The sequence below is a fragment of the Babesia bigemina genome, assembly GCF_000981445.1.
Source record: "Babesia bigemina genome assembly Bbig001, chromosome : II".
NCBI lineage: Eukaryota > Apicomplexa > Aconoidasida > Piroplasmida > Babesiidae > Babesia > Babesia bigemina.
The window spans coordinates 877,112-890,707 of record NC_027217.1 but is presented as its reverse complement, the minus strand read 5'-3'; the positions used below and the strand labels follow the sequence as shown (position 1 = coordinate 890,707).

Genomic DNA, 13,596 nt, shown 5'->3' with positions numbered 1-13,596 from the left:
ACAGTCACGGGAAGAGAGCATTGTTAAGGAGTGCCTTCGCGTGACTATACTGCCATCACGTCGTTGCATAAATGTGCCACACCACCACGCTAACGTCAGAGGTAACGGCCGGGTACGCAAGGGAAATGTGTAGGCCACACCTCCATGAGCTGGCGAAGCGTTGCGGAGCGTTAGCTTGTAGCACAGCGTGAACTGTGACACGAGAGCGGCACGGGAATTACAGGCATAAATACGCTTAGCGTTGTGCTGTTATTTATGTCAATGTGTAGATTATCACGCCCTCATTACGCTGCTTGGGAGGTGATGTACCACAGCAGCCTTCCAACGGTTTCAGCGCGCTACGACGGACCTCGTGGGCGCCAAAAGCCAATTCGTTATCCTCGCGTGATAATATAGGATTAATCAGATATAACCGTCATTTGGTTGTTCCGACAACGGCGTCTGTACCCGGCCATGTATTACGAAGTTCATTTTTCAGTTCTCCTGACGGCATTCAATGGCGCTATTGCGTTAAAGGGGCATCACCTCAGCTGTCTTTAATCCCAAACTAACAAGCTGTGCGACTGTGCCATCAAACGACCCACTGACCAGGTTGCTACGCCATATCGCACATCTGAATACATAAACTTCTGGTAATCAAGATTGGTCGTACAGCGTCTTGGTAGCGCGTAGTAGGCGTCGCCGCTGCAACGCTAGATGATAGTTTTGCGACGCGCTGCCTGGATTGCTTGGAACGCTGTTGCCATTGCCGGACTGCCGAGACAAGCGTGTCTGATGGGTGCGAGGAAAACCGTTGCGCCACCGCCGGACTCTGATCAGGTAGGAGCCGCGCTGCGAACTGCCTAATTGCGTAACCATGCGCTATATCAGTTGTGATATCGTGTTGCAGAGTCCGTCGCCGCTAGCCGCGGGGCAGAATGGCAGCCTGCTTCTGAAGGTGCGGGTGAAGCCCGGGGCAAAGTTCACCCAGCTCGTCGGTAGTAAGTAGCATTAGGTTACACGTGTGTATTGTGTCGAACCATACGATGGCTTTTATCATGCTGGGCGCCGTCATTTTCGTGAATACAACTTCGATGACTCCCGTGCTGCGCCGCCAGAGTGGTTGCATTATGCTTGTTCATGTACCCGTAAAATGCCAATCCCATTTCATGTACCCGTAAAACTGCCAATCCCATTTCATGTACTCGTAAAATGCAAATCCCACTTCTTGTACCGTTCTAAGTGTACAATCGCTGTCGTTACACCTCTAATGGAGTTGCGTTACTGTATATGCAGATTTCGAGGACCCGCTCGGGGTGCAGGTCGCAGCGCCACCGAGGGAGGGGGAGTGCAACGAGGCGCTCGTGGAATTTATTGGCGACATTCGTAAGTTGCGCGCAGCTGACCGCTAGCATTCGCTGCAGTGAAGCTAAAGAAACGAGACGTGTCGTTGACATCCGGCCACAAGTCTAGAGACAAGGTCTTATCAATCACCGGCATTGCAATGTCAGCAGCGGAAGATCTCATACAGCGTCAACTGCAGCTAGATGCGTAAAGCTGCCGCTTTGCAAAAGTGCGATCACACTTGCCGTCATACCGGCAATGTGGCCGGATCCAGCGTGACTACCGCAGCACCAGTAATCGACACTCCACGAATTGGCAGTGTTGCCGCAGCCAACAGGCTCCTCCTTCCCAAATGACACTCAATAATCGCTGCAACATCGTATATGACCACTTTAATAGTTTCGGATGCAGCAGCGTAAACTATGTAATGGGCGGCAGCCGACACCGCAGCACACGACCATCGCATCGGCATGAATCAGGAAAGCCGACGCATCCTAGACAGGGAGACATCTAAGCTGCTCACAAGTCTACATTTCCTGAGGCAATGGACATGGCAGCGACATCGCGCCATTCTGTATTTTCATGTGTCCACACATACACCCAAGCTGTTGCAGATACGCTAAAATTAACAAAAAGCCGTTATACTGTGAACCGAGCGTTTGTCATATAGCTTGCTCAGTTCACTGCCTTCAGGCCGGACGTGTTTAAAGGTTCTTTTCGATGGCATTCCTGCAGAAATTTTAGGTCGCAGGCGGCGAAACTCACTTCAGGTTGATGCCGCTCGCGCCAACAACCTCACCGACGACCTCGCCGTTCTTGAAGAGCTTGAACGCGGGGATGCTGGTGATGGCGTACTTCGTCTGGAGCTCGGGGACATCGGTGATGTCAACCTTGATGAAGTTTGCCGAGGGGTAGTCCTTGGACATGGCCTCGAATTTGGGGGCGAAGCTCATGCAGGGCCCTGCCGCTGGTTTACGGGTCGAATAATCTGTACTTACCACACCATGTGGCGAAGAAGTCCACGACGACGAGGCCGGGGCTGGCAATCACTGTCTGGAATTCTGCGGCACACTTGACGCAACGAGACAACACACATACCGTCAACGGAAGCCACCTGCTTCACCATTTTCGCTGTTTGGCAATGAGATTTCGTTTAGCAAATTGATCGGCGAATGTACACCCTAGATTTAAAGTGATTATGTTGTGTGACACGACTCAGATTGTGGTGTTGCCCCGTAGGGGAACAGACTGGCTTGTGCGGCAGTCCAGCGCTTTCGGTGTACGTGTCACACACCTACACCTTTCTTGGCCGCTTGCGGAGATGCTAGACACGCGTGCTCCCTTCGCTCGCGTAGAATCCAGCACCGACATGGAGTGTGCAATCACGTCAACACACTCGAGTTGAAATCAGTCTTTCATGAGCTTGCTGCGAGCCGCAAACGCAATCGCAGCACAGACGAACAGAATCATAAAGATGGACAGCAACAACGTGACGCAACGTCGCGAAGTTCGTTGAACAGACGCGATGGTAATCGCCGCAGGCTGTACCACCAGCTGAGGCGGAGCTTGCGGCTGCTGCAATGTGACATTAACGCTCGGCGTCGGCTGCGGCGGTGCGGGTGGCGGCGCCGTGGTTGTCCGGTCTACGTAACACATAACCACCTTGCGCGAAGGTTCCTGTAGCACGGTTCTGCCCTCGAGGTCCGCAAACTCGATTTGAAAGTCGGTATCGTTCGCTACGAACTGCGGAGCGGTGGCATCCTTGTATAGGTGGGACACATTCTCGATGGGCGTGACGCGAACCGCGACAGGCTGCTTGACCGTACTTGCCATCCTTCCCGTAGTCAAGATCTATGATACCGGAATATCACCAGTTGCATGTTACCGGTGCTTGAAACAACTCCGGAGCTAGAAATAAGCCAGCTTGCGCAGCTTTATCATCAGATGTGCCACCACGCGCGAATCGCCTTCTCCGTTGAATCCGAGCAAGCCTAAACACTTCTATCGCTGTCTACCTTCTAGATCCCCTGTATACGTCGTGTTTTGGCGTGTTATTAATGGTTGTTACTGCGGGCGAGACGTTTATTTCTGCACGCCAATGATCCAGCGCCACACGGCTCCCCAGTTACGTCTATCTCCCCCTATTACCGATATTACTGTGATCGTTGGGTGTGTACAGGCGTCCTCTGACGACGTGCCCATCGTATTTATTTGGTTCCGCCGTGGATGCCGCATTAGGCACCAGCTGCTCAGGCTGGGTGTCTGCGCGGGCAGAGGCTATTCATCCGCGAAATAGCAGCCTCTGCACTATAACGATAAATGCGGATGGTATAGATGCTATTATTACGTGGAATCTTGTAGTGACGTTGTGATCCACTGTCTAGTTACTGCAGTGGTTGGTTGGCACGGCGCAGCCTTCTACGGTAAACACAACTGGCAACACCTCGCCAGCATCACACAGCACGGTAGCAGTTCTAATTCGAAGACAAGTATGGCGATGTGGCCTTTGTATACGGGCGTTTTTTGTTCCTACCCGGCCCCATTCGATAGCACGGGCTCCGTCTTCTACGGACCAGCAAAATGAAATTTTTCGACTAGACCCCGCGGTTGCGTCTGCCTTTGTGAATTTCACGCGGAGTTTGCATGTCGTCGGAGGTGTGGAGCCGTGGTAGGCGGAACGCACGTGTGACCCTGCGGTTCCTATGATTCCGCCAGAACGGAGCCCGTGGCTGCTCAAACACCATGTCGTTCGCAGGCGATGCTGCCTACGCGCAGCTCATCGCGGCGCTGGAGAAATCTGACCGGCCAGACACGCAAACACAGAAGGATGTGGCAGACTTCATCACACACTTCGAGTCCACGCAGCGCTACAGTGTGCTCTACTTCCTCGAGGCCGCACTGACGGCGCCGGCGCTGCACGTGCGCCAAATGGCGGCGCTGTGCCTCAAGAGGGCGATAAACGTGCGGTGGGCGGAGCTGGAGCCGGACGTGAAGAGCCACCTGAAGAACGGGCTGGTGCGAGGCATCCAAATCGACGACTCGGATGTGAGGACGGTGTTCGGTTCCGCGTTCGTGGCGCTCTTCGCCGTGGAGGGCTTCGAAAACTGGTCGGAGGCCCCGGCGCTGCTGCTGAAGCTCGCAAGCGAATCCCAGAACCGCATCGTTAGGGACACCGCGGCGGGGACGCTGCTCATGCTCGTGGAGGACATGACCGCCAACGAGCACATGCGCGAAAATGCGTACGCTAACGCCGCTGGGAGCGAGCGGCTGACTGTGTTTGTCACGAAGGAGCTGCTTCCACGAGTGCTGGAACAGGGCACAAAGATGCCGGAGGCTCTGGTCTTCACCTGCAGGCTGCTCTACACTCTGATGGACCACAAGAGCCTGTCGGCGCCGCTGTTCGAGGAGCACTTCGCGACCTTCTGGGGGCTCATGGGGTCGGTGGCGCACAGCCGCGACCCGTCGGTGCGCAAGTGCGTCATCAAGGGCATGATAGAAACCTGGGACCGCCAGCCCATGACCATCCTGGACGCTAGCGCGGCCGTCTTCTCGTTCCTGATAGAGTGCAGCGACGATGTGAGCGACAACACGGTGCAGATTGAGGCGCTCGGGTTCTGGGCCCACATCCTCAAGAACAGGCTGGAGGAGCCGGTGAGGACGCGCCTGCATAACGCCCTGCGCAGCGTGCTGCCGCGACTCATCCCCGTGCTCATAGAACACACCAGGTACACGTCCTGGGACTACATGTCGATGGATGAGTCCCACCTCGAGGAGGATAATGCGAGCGTGCCGGATCGCGTGGAGGACGTGCCTCCACGCCCCGAGGGGGAGATGGGAGCGGACGAGGACGAGGAGTCCGCCACGTGGGGGACCAACTGGACCACCAGGAAGGGTGCAGCGCTCGCGCTGGACTATATCGCACAGGTCTTCGGGCAGGACCAGGAAATCTTGCAGTTCGTGCTCGACCTCATCGAGAAGCGCCTGGCCAACGACACGGATTGGGAGGTGCGTGAGTCCGCCGTGCTGGTTCTGGGCGCGATTGCGAGAGGGTCGGCGTATGCGATGGCGCCGTTGCTGCCGAAGGTGGTGCAGTACCTGATCGACCTGACGCAGCACCCGAAGCCGCTGATGAGGAGCATCGCCTGCTGGTCGCTGTCGAGGTTCGCCGACTGGTTGTGCCAGCCCGCGGCCGACGACTCGGAGCAGCCCTGGCTGCAGCCCGTGATGAACGCGATTTTCAGCCGCGTGCTGGATCGGAACAAGCGCGTGCAGGAGGCCGCGTGCTCGGCGTTGGCCTCCTTCATCGAGGGCGGCGGATGCCAGCTGCTGCCCTACATCCAGCCCATCGTGCAGACCGTGGTCAAGGCGTTCGAGTGTTACCAGGCGCGCAACCTGATGATGCTATACGATGCAGTGAGTACATTAGCACAGGTGTTCGGTGAGGCGCTCCCGCAGTCATCGTGCGGCGCGTACTTGCTGCAGCCGATCATGCACCGCATTGGCACCACGGAGACGCATTGCCCTCAGTTCCTGGCGCTCATGGACTGCGTGAACTCGCTGGTGCAGTGCTGGGAGCTGATGTACGCGCCGCACGCCGAAGCCACCGTCCGCCGCGCCATGACGGCGGTGTTCGAGGTCCTCTACGACGGCAGGAACTTCGAACTCTCCGACGGCGCGACCGAGATGCCGCGCTGGGACGTCATCGGCTGCTCCGCGGAGGTCATATCCACCGTCGTTGGTGCCATGCAGGAGCAGTCCGCCGCCCTGATGCAGCAGTCCTTCGTCACGCTGGAGCCGTCGGTCGCCCAGAAACTGGGGATGGACCGGCAGCAGGCGGGAGTCGTGGATATGATTGTCCTCTGCTGCCAGTGTCCGGCCCCCTCGGTGCTGCAAAGCGTCTTCGCGTTGGTGGGCGACCTCGCGTGGCACTGCAGCGCGCTGGTGGCCACCGACGCCATTATCGCATCCCTCAGCGTCCACGTGTCGTGCCCGTCGCGGCTCGTGTGCAACAACGTGTGCTGGGCGCTGGGCGTCCTGGCGCAAACCCCGCTGGGCCAGCAGCGCCTGGAGCCGCACTTCCACGAGATCTTCACGAAGATGGTGGAGCTGGTGAACCGCGAGAAGGAACACATCCTCATGCAGAACCTCTGCGTGTCCATGGGCAAGTTCGCCAACACGTTCCCGCAGCTCACCGCGCCGCTAATACCGCACTTCATTAAGCCGTGGTTGGACTTCGTCTCGCAGACCAGGAACGACCGCGAAAAGGCGCTCGCCCTGTCCGGCGTCGTGAACGCCTCGTGCCTCAGCACCGACGCGTCCGCGGGCGACGTGCAGCTGGCGCTGGCCAGGGTGTCGTTGGACTTCCCGCCGTGCTGCCCTGAGCTGGAGGCATCGCTGCGGGCGCTGGCCCACAGGCTGTCCCAGACTCCAGAGAAGTGGCAGGCGCTGGGCGAGGCCGGGCAGCAGCTCCTGCTGGAGCGCGCCTCCGCCAGCCAGTAGACCCATGTGCACTAATTTTTTGCCAAGCTGGCTTTCAAACTCTCCGCGTACGTGTCTAGCGCTTCCCTGCAGATCCCCACGAGCCCCTCGACGACTGACGGGTCGGCGAGCGTGGATATGTCGCCGAGGTCCTCTGCTTGGTTGCTGACCAGCTTGCGCAAAATGCGGCGCATGATCTTGCCGCTGCGCGTTTTCGGCATGTTCGGGGTCGCGGTGATGATGTCGGGCGTGGCGAACGGTCCTACGAGGCGGCGCACCGACAGACGCAACTCCTGCACCATCTGCTCTGCAGTCACCGTGCAGGAGTCCTTGAGCGTCACGAAGCAGAAGATGGCCTGGCCCTTGATGGGGTGCGGGAAGGCAACCGCAGCAGCCTCCGCCACGTAGTCCACCTGCACCAGCGCGTGCTCGATGTCGGCGGAGCCTATGCGGTGCCCCGACACGTTGAGGGTGTCGTCGACACGGCCGTTGATCCAGATGTAGCCGTCGTCGTCACGGTAGGCGGCGTCCCCAGTGAGGTAGCACCCCGGCACCTTCGCGAAGTACACATCCAGGCCACGCTGGTGGTTGCCGGCGAGCGTGCGGAACAGCCCGGGCCACGGCCTGCGCAGCACCAGCAGGCCGCTGGTGCCGTTGCCGATGATCTCCCGCCCCGTTTTGGCGTCGACGAGGCCGACCTCGATGCCGAAGAACGGCAGCGTCGCCGACCCGGCTTTGGTTGGGATGGCGCCGGGTATCGGCGCGATCACGATGCCGCCCGTCTCCGTCTGCCAATAGGTGTCCACGACCGTGCTGCGCCCGCGGCCGACGACGTTGTAGTACCACAGCCACGCCTCGGGGTTGATGGGCTCGCCGACGCTGCCGAGGATCCGCGCGGAACTCAGGTCGTAGCGCGCCGGGAACTCGTCCCCGTAACGCATCAGCAGGCGGATGGCCGTCGGCGCCGTGTAGAACTGCGTGATGCGGTACTGCTCTATGATGCGCCAGTACCGGCCCGGGTCGGGATAGTTGGGCAGCGACGCGAACAGGAACGTCGTGACGCCGTTCAGCAGCGGGCCGTACACGACGTACGTGTGCCCGGTGATCCAACCCAGGTCGGCCATGCAGCCGAAGATGTCACCCTGCCTCGTGTCGAAGATGTACTTCGTCGTCGCAATGGCGTACAACAAGTATCCCGCCGTGGTGTGGGCCACGCCCTTGGGCTTGCCAGTGGAGCCCGACGTGTACAGAATGAACAGCGTGTCTTCGCTGTCCATGGTCTCGGGCGGGCAGTAGGGCCTCTCCCTGGGGAGCGCGTCGTCCAGCCAGACGTCGCGACCCTTCACGAAATAGGCATCGTCGCCGGTTTTGGAGTACACGAGGCACCGAGTCACGTCTGGGCAGTCCCTCAGCGCCTCGTCCACGATGTTTTTCATGTGAATGCGCTTGCCGCCGCGCGTGGCCTCGTCGACGGTGACCACTATCCGGGAGTTGGAGTCCCTGATCCGCTCACCGACGCTGGCGGCCGAGAATCCGCCGAAAACCACATTGTGTACCGCCCCAATGCGGGCGCAGGCCAGCATCGCAAAGGCCAGCTCCGGAACGGACGGCATGTAGAGGGTGACGGTGTCGCCCTTCCTCACGCCGTGCCGCTTCAGCACGTTGGCCACCCTGCAGACATTCTGCCTGAGCTCGTAGAAGGTCACCGTCCGGTTATCCTTCGGGTCGTCGCCCTCGAAAATGATGGCGGCGACGTTGGGGCGCTCCTCCGCCCAGCGGTCGACGCAGTTGTCGCACGCGTTCAGCTTGCCGCCCAGGAACCAGCTGAAGTCGGCCGCCTCGAACCCGCCGCTGAACACGCGGTGGAACGGGTGCATCCACCGGAGCTCGCTGCGCGCCATTTCGCCCCAGAAGCCCTCGGGGTCGGCCATGCTGCGGCGATACATCTCCTGGTACTCGGCCTGCATGACGTGAGGCGGCTGCGAATTCGGCACCTACCAGGCTGTTGATGTGGTAACGGTGCCCCTCCCTGGCGGCGACGTCGTAAGACTTGCCCAGGAGCAGCAGGTCACGTTCCACGCTGCGATCGAACTGCGGGAAAAACTCCTCCGCGGTGTTCATCGCGTCGGGCTCGCCGCCGGACGCGGGCGTACCACACTGCCCAGGCTCCATGGTGGCGGCAGAGCTATCTTTCTTGCGCCGTTTGCAATCTTCTGACGACGGCTGCGACATGCTGTCACGCCACAGAATGTCCGGAAATGAAGCGCTACCCCGGCTACCACAACGCAGCGCAAAGCATCTCCCTGCGCATTGCACGTCGATGCCGGCGCACTCGCGACTCCGTTCACGCTGCTGCACTACTCCCTGCCGCTGTCTACGGAGCGTGTGGCGCGCCGCTCGGCCAGTAGACGCTCGGTGTCGGCACGGCGCCGAGAGGGGCGAGCCAAAGGCACACCAGACCGTGTCCGTGTGCTGTGCGCGGCGCAACAGGCCTCGAAGCAGATATTTCACAGATTAGGTTGCGAGCAACCCCGTTACGCAGAGCTACGGCGTTAAATTGGTCGGCCGAGATGAGGTGTGCAATGGGGTCTGCCGTCTCTGTGTCTACCACTCACGGGGACGGACGGGACAAAAAGAACCCAGCCGACTGTACAGCCGAGGAAAAACTCTGCTAAAACTAGCGAGCCCAGTGTGTGAAGAGTAGCCAAACACTAACTAGTGTGTACCGCTCAAGTATGGGCAGTGCCTGAAGCCCCTCAAACGCCACCGCCGACTAGTTGTGTGCGATTTAAACTGCGCTAAAGGGAATTAACGTGCCGCTAATTTGCGTAATGTCCAAATACGCATCGCCAGGAGAGTTGCCCCCTCCGCGTAGGATGTTGCTTACAATACCAGTTCTGATTCACGTGGGCGCCTTAACGCATACGCCTGCTAAAACGCCAAATGATGGCAAATTGACGGCGAGGCGTAGTAACTGGCAGATTGCCGAGCCCAACAGCATCCATCTCCTGTAGGCACCCGTGTGGCGGGTGTGTAGGCCGGCCGAGGCGATCGCTCACCACGTCATGCGAGCGTCGCGCGAAAGCTAACATTTAGTTGAGCCTGTATTGCGAAGTATGCGATACGCGTAGCGGCATCACACAGATAACACGAGTAACATTCCGGGCGCGCATTATGCGGAGAACGCGCTCTGTCCTATGAGGTTGTGGATTGGAGCCTCAGGGGCAGCGTACGGCTTTTAAATTTACCAGCGAGATACTGCATCGTCCGGGCGCTACATTCCAGCGTTCCCGCCCTATCGCAACCATGAGGCTGGACGGGTTGATGTTGCAGCGGCTGCCGACCGACTGGCAACAAAAGATTCACCGCGAGTTCCAGACAAAGCTGCAGCTGTGTATATCGAACCCCGAGGAGGTGCGCAAGACAGCCGACTTCACGTGGCAGACACTCCTGCATGGAGTCGAGGACAGGGACAGATTGGCGCAGCGATTCGGACCTCACCTGGGTCAATATGTAGGTTTAATAGATGCGTTGTGACACGGAGCAGGCTGGCGACTTTGCGGATTGGGTGTTGGACTTCGTCGCTCAGGCGATTCACCACTTCCAGACGACGGACTCCACCACGGACGCAGCGGCCGGCTTCCCAAAGAGCGCTATGAGGTCGACACGCCCGTTCTCGTCGGCCGGCGTGCATCGGGAAAGCGACCGACCGGAGACTACGGCCTATCTTGGACCCACCGTTTCTATCGGATCGGGCGCCTCGGACGACAGTTACTTCAACGATATCAACCCGCCGTCCTCGAATGTCGGCGGCAGAACGGGTGAGCATTGGTGTCCCTACATTCTCATCGTCGTGCAGTGCCGCCCCGTATGGATGCTGATCGCCCGGAACCGAGGATGGTTGGCGGGTTATCTAACGTGCGCCGCGACGTGCCGCCGATGGGACCAGCTGGCAGTCGGCATGGGCACGGCTCGTACGGATACGGCCCGCGTACCGACAGCTTTGGGCCCAGCAGTGGCAGCAGCCGCGGCGGCACTGTCCATGCGCCCAGCATGGTGTCTAGGAGCGGCAGCTTCCGCAGCCCGACGCATATGTCATCCCCAGAGCCGAGAGTCCATGACCCTCTGGACGAGACGCTGGACAACCTGATTATGAAACAGAGGATGGACAGGCTGCACGGGCGCGCGGGCGCGCCGCTCGGCGTCCTGACGCGCAGCAGCAAGTTCTCGCCCGCGGAGGGGGATTCCTGCTCACGTGGGTCGCCTTTATCGCCGCCGTATGACCACCCGAACGGCTACGTCAGGAGCCCCAGCATGCGAGGGGCGCCACCCGATGACTACCATTACTCGCCGGGAGCCAGCCCCGGCAAGGTGCAGAAGATATGTATAAAATTCCCGAGGTGCCCCTTCGGCGACAGCTGCCGCTACATCCACCCGGCAGCGCCGCTGTGCAAAAACTGGCCCAAGTGCACTTTCGGACCCAACTGCGCATTCACGCACCCGCCGGTGCCATGCAAGTTTAACAGAAATTGCAATAACCCACAATGCAATTACCAACATACAGGTTAATGTTGTCACAGCCAGTTGCTCAGACCCTGGAGGTTCCAGGTGCTGTTGGAGGTGGCCTTCCCAGGCGCGGCCGTGCTCGCGTCGGTGCCCTTATCGGCGTCATTTGCAGCCGTACCGCTAGGCTCCTCGTCATCTTCGTCGTCCGCGGTGCCCCTGATGAAGCGCGACGAGGAGCTGATCAGGTCGTAGGTGGCGTCGCAGATCGGGGTCACGATGGAAAAGCCCTCGCCCTCAACGCTGCCCGACGTCGCTCTCGATAGGGGCTCAACGTCGCCGTTCCTGAAGCCCGTTATGTCGACCAGCGTCTTGAGCGTGTTCAAAAAGGTTTTCGAGCCTGGCTCCGGGTCCTGGACCGTGAAGTCGGGGTAGTCGTCGCTTGAGGCGGCGCTGTTGCGCCCGCACTCCTGTATCGCAAAGCTCTGGCAGTTCAGCAGCTCCATGTTGGCAGCCGTGTCTTGGTCCTGTTTCACGGAATGTTCATCAAGGTTACCTGGGTCCAATTCCACTATGGGCTCCACCGCGGAGCACGCAGCCTCCGACTCCGCAGGCAGCACCGTTAGCGCCACCTTCGACTTCTTCGCCGCACTGTTGCCAGCAGTTTTGGCCGGAACTGATGACTTGGATGGAGTGGCCTTGGAAGCAGTCGCCTTTTTCAGAGATGACATAATCGATGCGGACGACGAAGAAGGGGAGGGCGCCGCCGAACCCGCGAACGTTTTCGACGCCCGCGTGGCAGATCCAGTGGTTGACACCCTATTTTTCGGGGGATACATTATGCTTTCTATTGTGCACTTCGACTGCCTGCGGAACGAAGCATTTTTTTGTATTCTCGCTCAATGGGCAGTGCTGCCAATTTTTCGGCAGACCGATGTGCTGGCTATGTGGAGGACAGTATCAACCGAAGAGCTCCGACATCATTTCTGCGAACTGTAGTGTCTATATTGTATCGACAGGTGCGCAGAACACAAACGGCACTGCGAGTCAGCAGGATCACAGTGGTCCCTCCGGTGTATATGTGGCACGTGGACAACGTTGTGTCAAGGCGCCTGACGCATCCCTGGTCGCGCCGCCGCTAAAGTATTTGTCTGCAAAATAATAGATGCGTCCATGTATACAACACTATGGTGTTCGCTTGAAGCACATTCAAGTGACGCAGGGTGAGGGGCAGCTCTAGCCAGTACCACGACCTTCTCAAAACAGCAACAATATTTTAAACCACAGCACCTTGGCACCGGTACGAACGACCACTGCGGTTGCAAGAAACATTAATAAATTTAACACCATTACTCCCTAATGGGGTAGTGTGACTGGCGGAGCACGTGTGAGGTATCTGTGGCGATGATAATTTCTACCTACGCATGAATCACCGAACAGCATTGCGTGATTTCACATCCAACGCCGGCGTTATGCGCTGTTTTCGGTCGCAGATGGCGACTCTCCTTTGTAGTCCAGCGGGATGCAAACCAATTGGCGGCACAACTCCTTGGAGTCATCGTTGCAGTACTGCTTGCATGCGGCGATCATCTTCCGCAGAATACGCGGAACCAGGGTCTCAATGATGATGTTGAGGTACATGTTCGGCAGGATTACCTTGGGGTCCTCGTACAGCGTCGCAATCATGTGGCAGTGGTCGGGCTTGCCCTTGATGTCGCCCACGATCAAATTGGAGTCGAAGTCATCAACCCGGGTGCTCCACCTAATCGTGTTGGGGCAGTCGTACGGTATAACCTTTGTCGCCAAAACAACCACGTCGTCCATCGAGCCGTAGAGGGAGCGCTTGATGGTGTACAGGCGCTTCGCGAGCGGGAACGGGTACTTCGATACTGTGAAAACGACGTCCGTGCCGTTCTCAAGTGGTCGGAGGACTTTGTGCTCGACGTAGGTCTCGTCCCATTCGGAACGCTGCTTCATCATAAGGATCAACTCGATGAGCTTCTCCTTGCATACGTCGATGTCGCCATGCACCAAAAACTCCTTCAAAGTGCTGCTGCCGCGGCACCTGCTGTACAGGTGCATGGTCATGTTGTCGAAGTGGTAATCGCGTACGTAGTTCCAACCCTCAAAAGGAATGCCATTTTTGTAGCATCGGACTATAGAACTGAGCTCGGGGGATAGCGGCTCCGTGGCGGTCAGGTCATTAGGTGTGCTGTTGCTCATATTCTCTACCATTATTCCAACTAGATGAGTAGCATAATGCCAAAAACAACTGTGTTGGAACAAACGCTA

The 13,596-nt window shown here is 58.6% G+C and overlaps 8 protein-coding genes across 8 annotated transcripts; 3 read left to right on the top strand and 5 right to left on the bottom strand.

Moving 5' to 3' along the window:
• Nucleotides 1-774: 774 nt before the first annotated feature.
• BBBOND_0203890 (hypothetical protein) lies at nucleotides 775-1,534 on the top strand (the record flags this gene model as incomplete). Its single annotated transcript, XM_012911963.1, has 4 exons — nucleotides 775-819; nucleotides 890-980; nucleotides 1,276-1,365; nucleotides 1,404-1,534. The coding sequence occupies 4 exons, from the start codon at nucleotides 775-777 to the stop codon at nucleotides 1,532-1,534; spliced, it is 357 nt and encodes a 118-aa protein (XP_012767417.1).
• A 493-nt stretch (nucleotides 1,535-2,027) lies between these two features.
• BBBOND_0203880 (thioredoxin, putative) lies at nucleotides 2,028-2,449 on the bottom strand (the record flags this gene model as incomplete). The annotated part of the gene is made up of 4 exons (XM_012911962.1): nucleotides 2,028-2,052; nucleotides 2,089-2,284; nucleotides 2,322-2,384; nucleotides 2,422-2,449. 4 exons carry the CDS (start codon nucleotides 2,447-2,449, stop codon nucleotides 2,028-2,030), a joined length of 312 nt encoding a protein of 103 aa, XP_012767416.1.
• Nucleotides 2,450-2,730: 281 nt separating this feature from the next.
• On the bottom strand, nucleotides 2,731-3,156 carry BBBOND_0203870 (hypothetical protein; the record flags this gene model as incomplete). Its single annotated transcript, XM_012911961.1, has 1 exon — nucleotides 2,731-3,156. One exon carries the CDS (start codon nucleotides 3,154-3,156, stop codon nucleotides 2,731-2,733), a length of 426 nt encoding a protein of 141 aa, XP_012767415.1.
• Nucleotides 3,157-4,065: 909 nt separating this feature from the next.
• Nucleotides 4,066-6,822, top strand: BBBOND_0203860 (transportin, putative; the record flags this gene model as incomplete). The annotated part of the gene is made up of 1 exon (XM_012911960.1): nucleotides 4,066-6,822. The coding sequence occupies one exon, from the start codon at nucleotides 4,066-4,068 to the stop codon at nucleotides 6,820-6,822; it is 2,757 nt and encodes a 918-aa protein (XP_012767414.1).
• Nucleotides 6,823-6,833: 11 nt separating this feature from the next.
• On the bottom strand, nucleotides 6,834-9,033 carry BBBOND_0203850 (acetyl-CoA synthetase, putative; the record flags this gene model as incomplete). Its single annotated transcript, XM_012911959.1, has 2 exons — nucleotides 6,834-8,762; nucleotides 8,800-9,033. The coding sequence occupies 2 exons, from the start codon at nucleotides 9,031-9,033 to the stop codon at nucleotides 6,834-6,836; spliced, it is 2,163 nt and encodes a 720-aa protein (XP_012767413.1).
• A 1,074-nt stretch (nucleotides 9,034-10,107) lies between these two features.
• BBBOND_0203840 (hypothetical protein) lies at nucleotides 10,108-11,370 on the top strand (the record flags this gene model as incomplete). Its single annotated transcript, XM_012911958.1, has 3 exons — nucleotides 10,108-10,318; nucleotides 10,349-10,606; nucleotides 10,661-11,370. 3 exons carry the CDS (start codon nucleotides 10,108-10,110, stop codon nucleotides 11,368-11,370), a joined length of 1,179 nt encoding a protein of 392 aa, XP_012767412.1.
• Nucleotides 11,371-11,375: 5 nt separating this feature from the next.
• On the bottom strand, nucleotides 11,376-12,143 carry BBBOND_0203830 (hypothetical protein, conserved; the record flags this gene model as incomplete). The annotated part of the gene is made up of 1 exon (XM_012911957.1): nucleotides 11,376-12,143. One exon carries the CDS (start codon nucleotides 12,141-12,143, stop codon nucleotides 11,376-11,378), a length of 768 nt encoding a protein of 255 aa, XP_012767411.1.
• A 631-nt stretch (nucleotides 12,144-12,774) lies between these two features.
• Nucleotides 12,775-13,539, bottom strand: BBBOND_0203820 (hypothetical protein, conserved; the record flags this gene model as incomplete). Its single annotated transcript, XM_012911956.1, has 1 exon — nucleotides 12,775-13,539. The coding sequence occupies one exon, from the start codon at nucleotides 13,537-13,539 to the stop codon at nucleotides 12,775-12,777; it is 765 nt and encodes a 254-aa protein (XP_012767410.1).
• Between the last annotated feature and the right edge of the window lie 57 nt (nucleotides 13,540-13,596).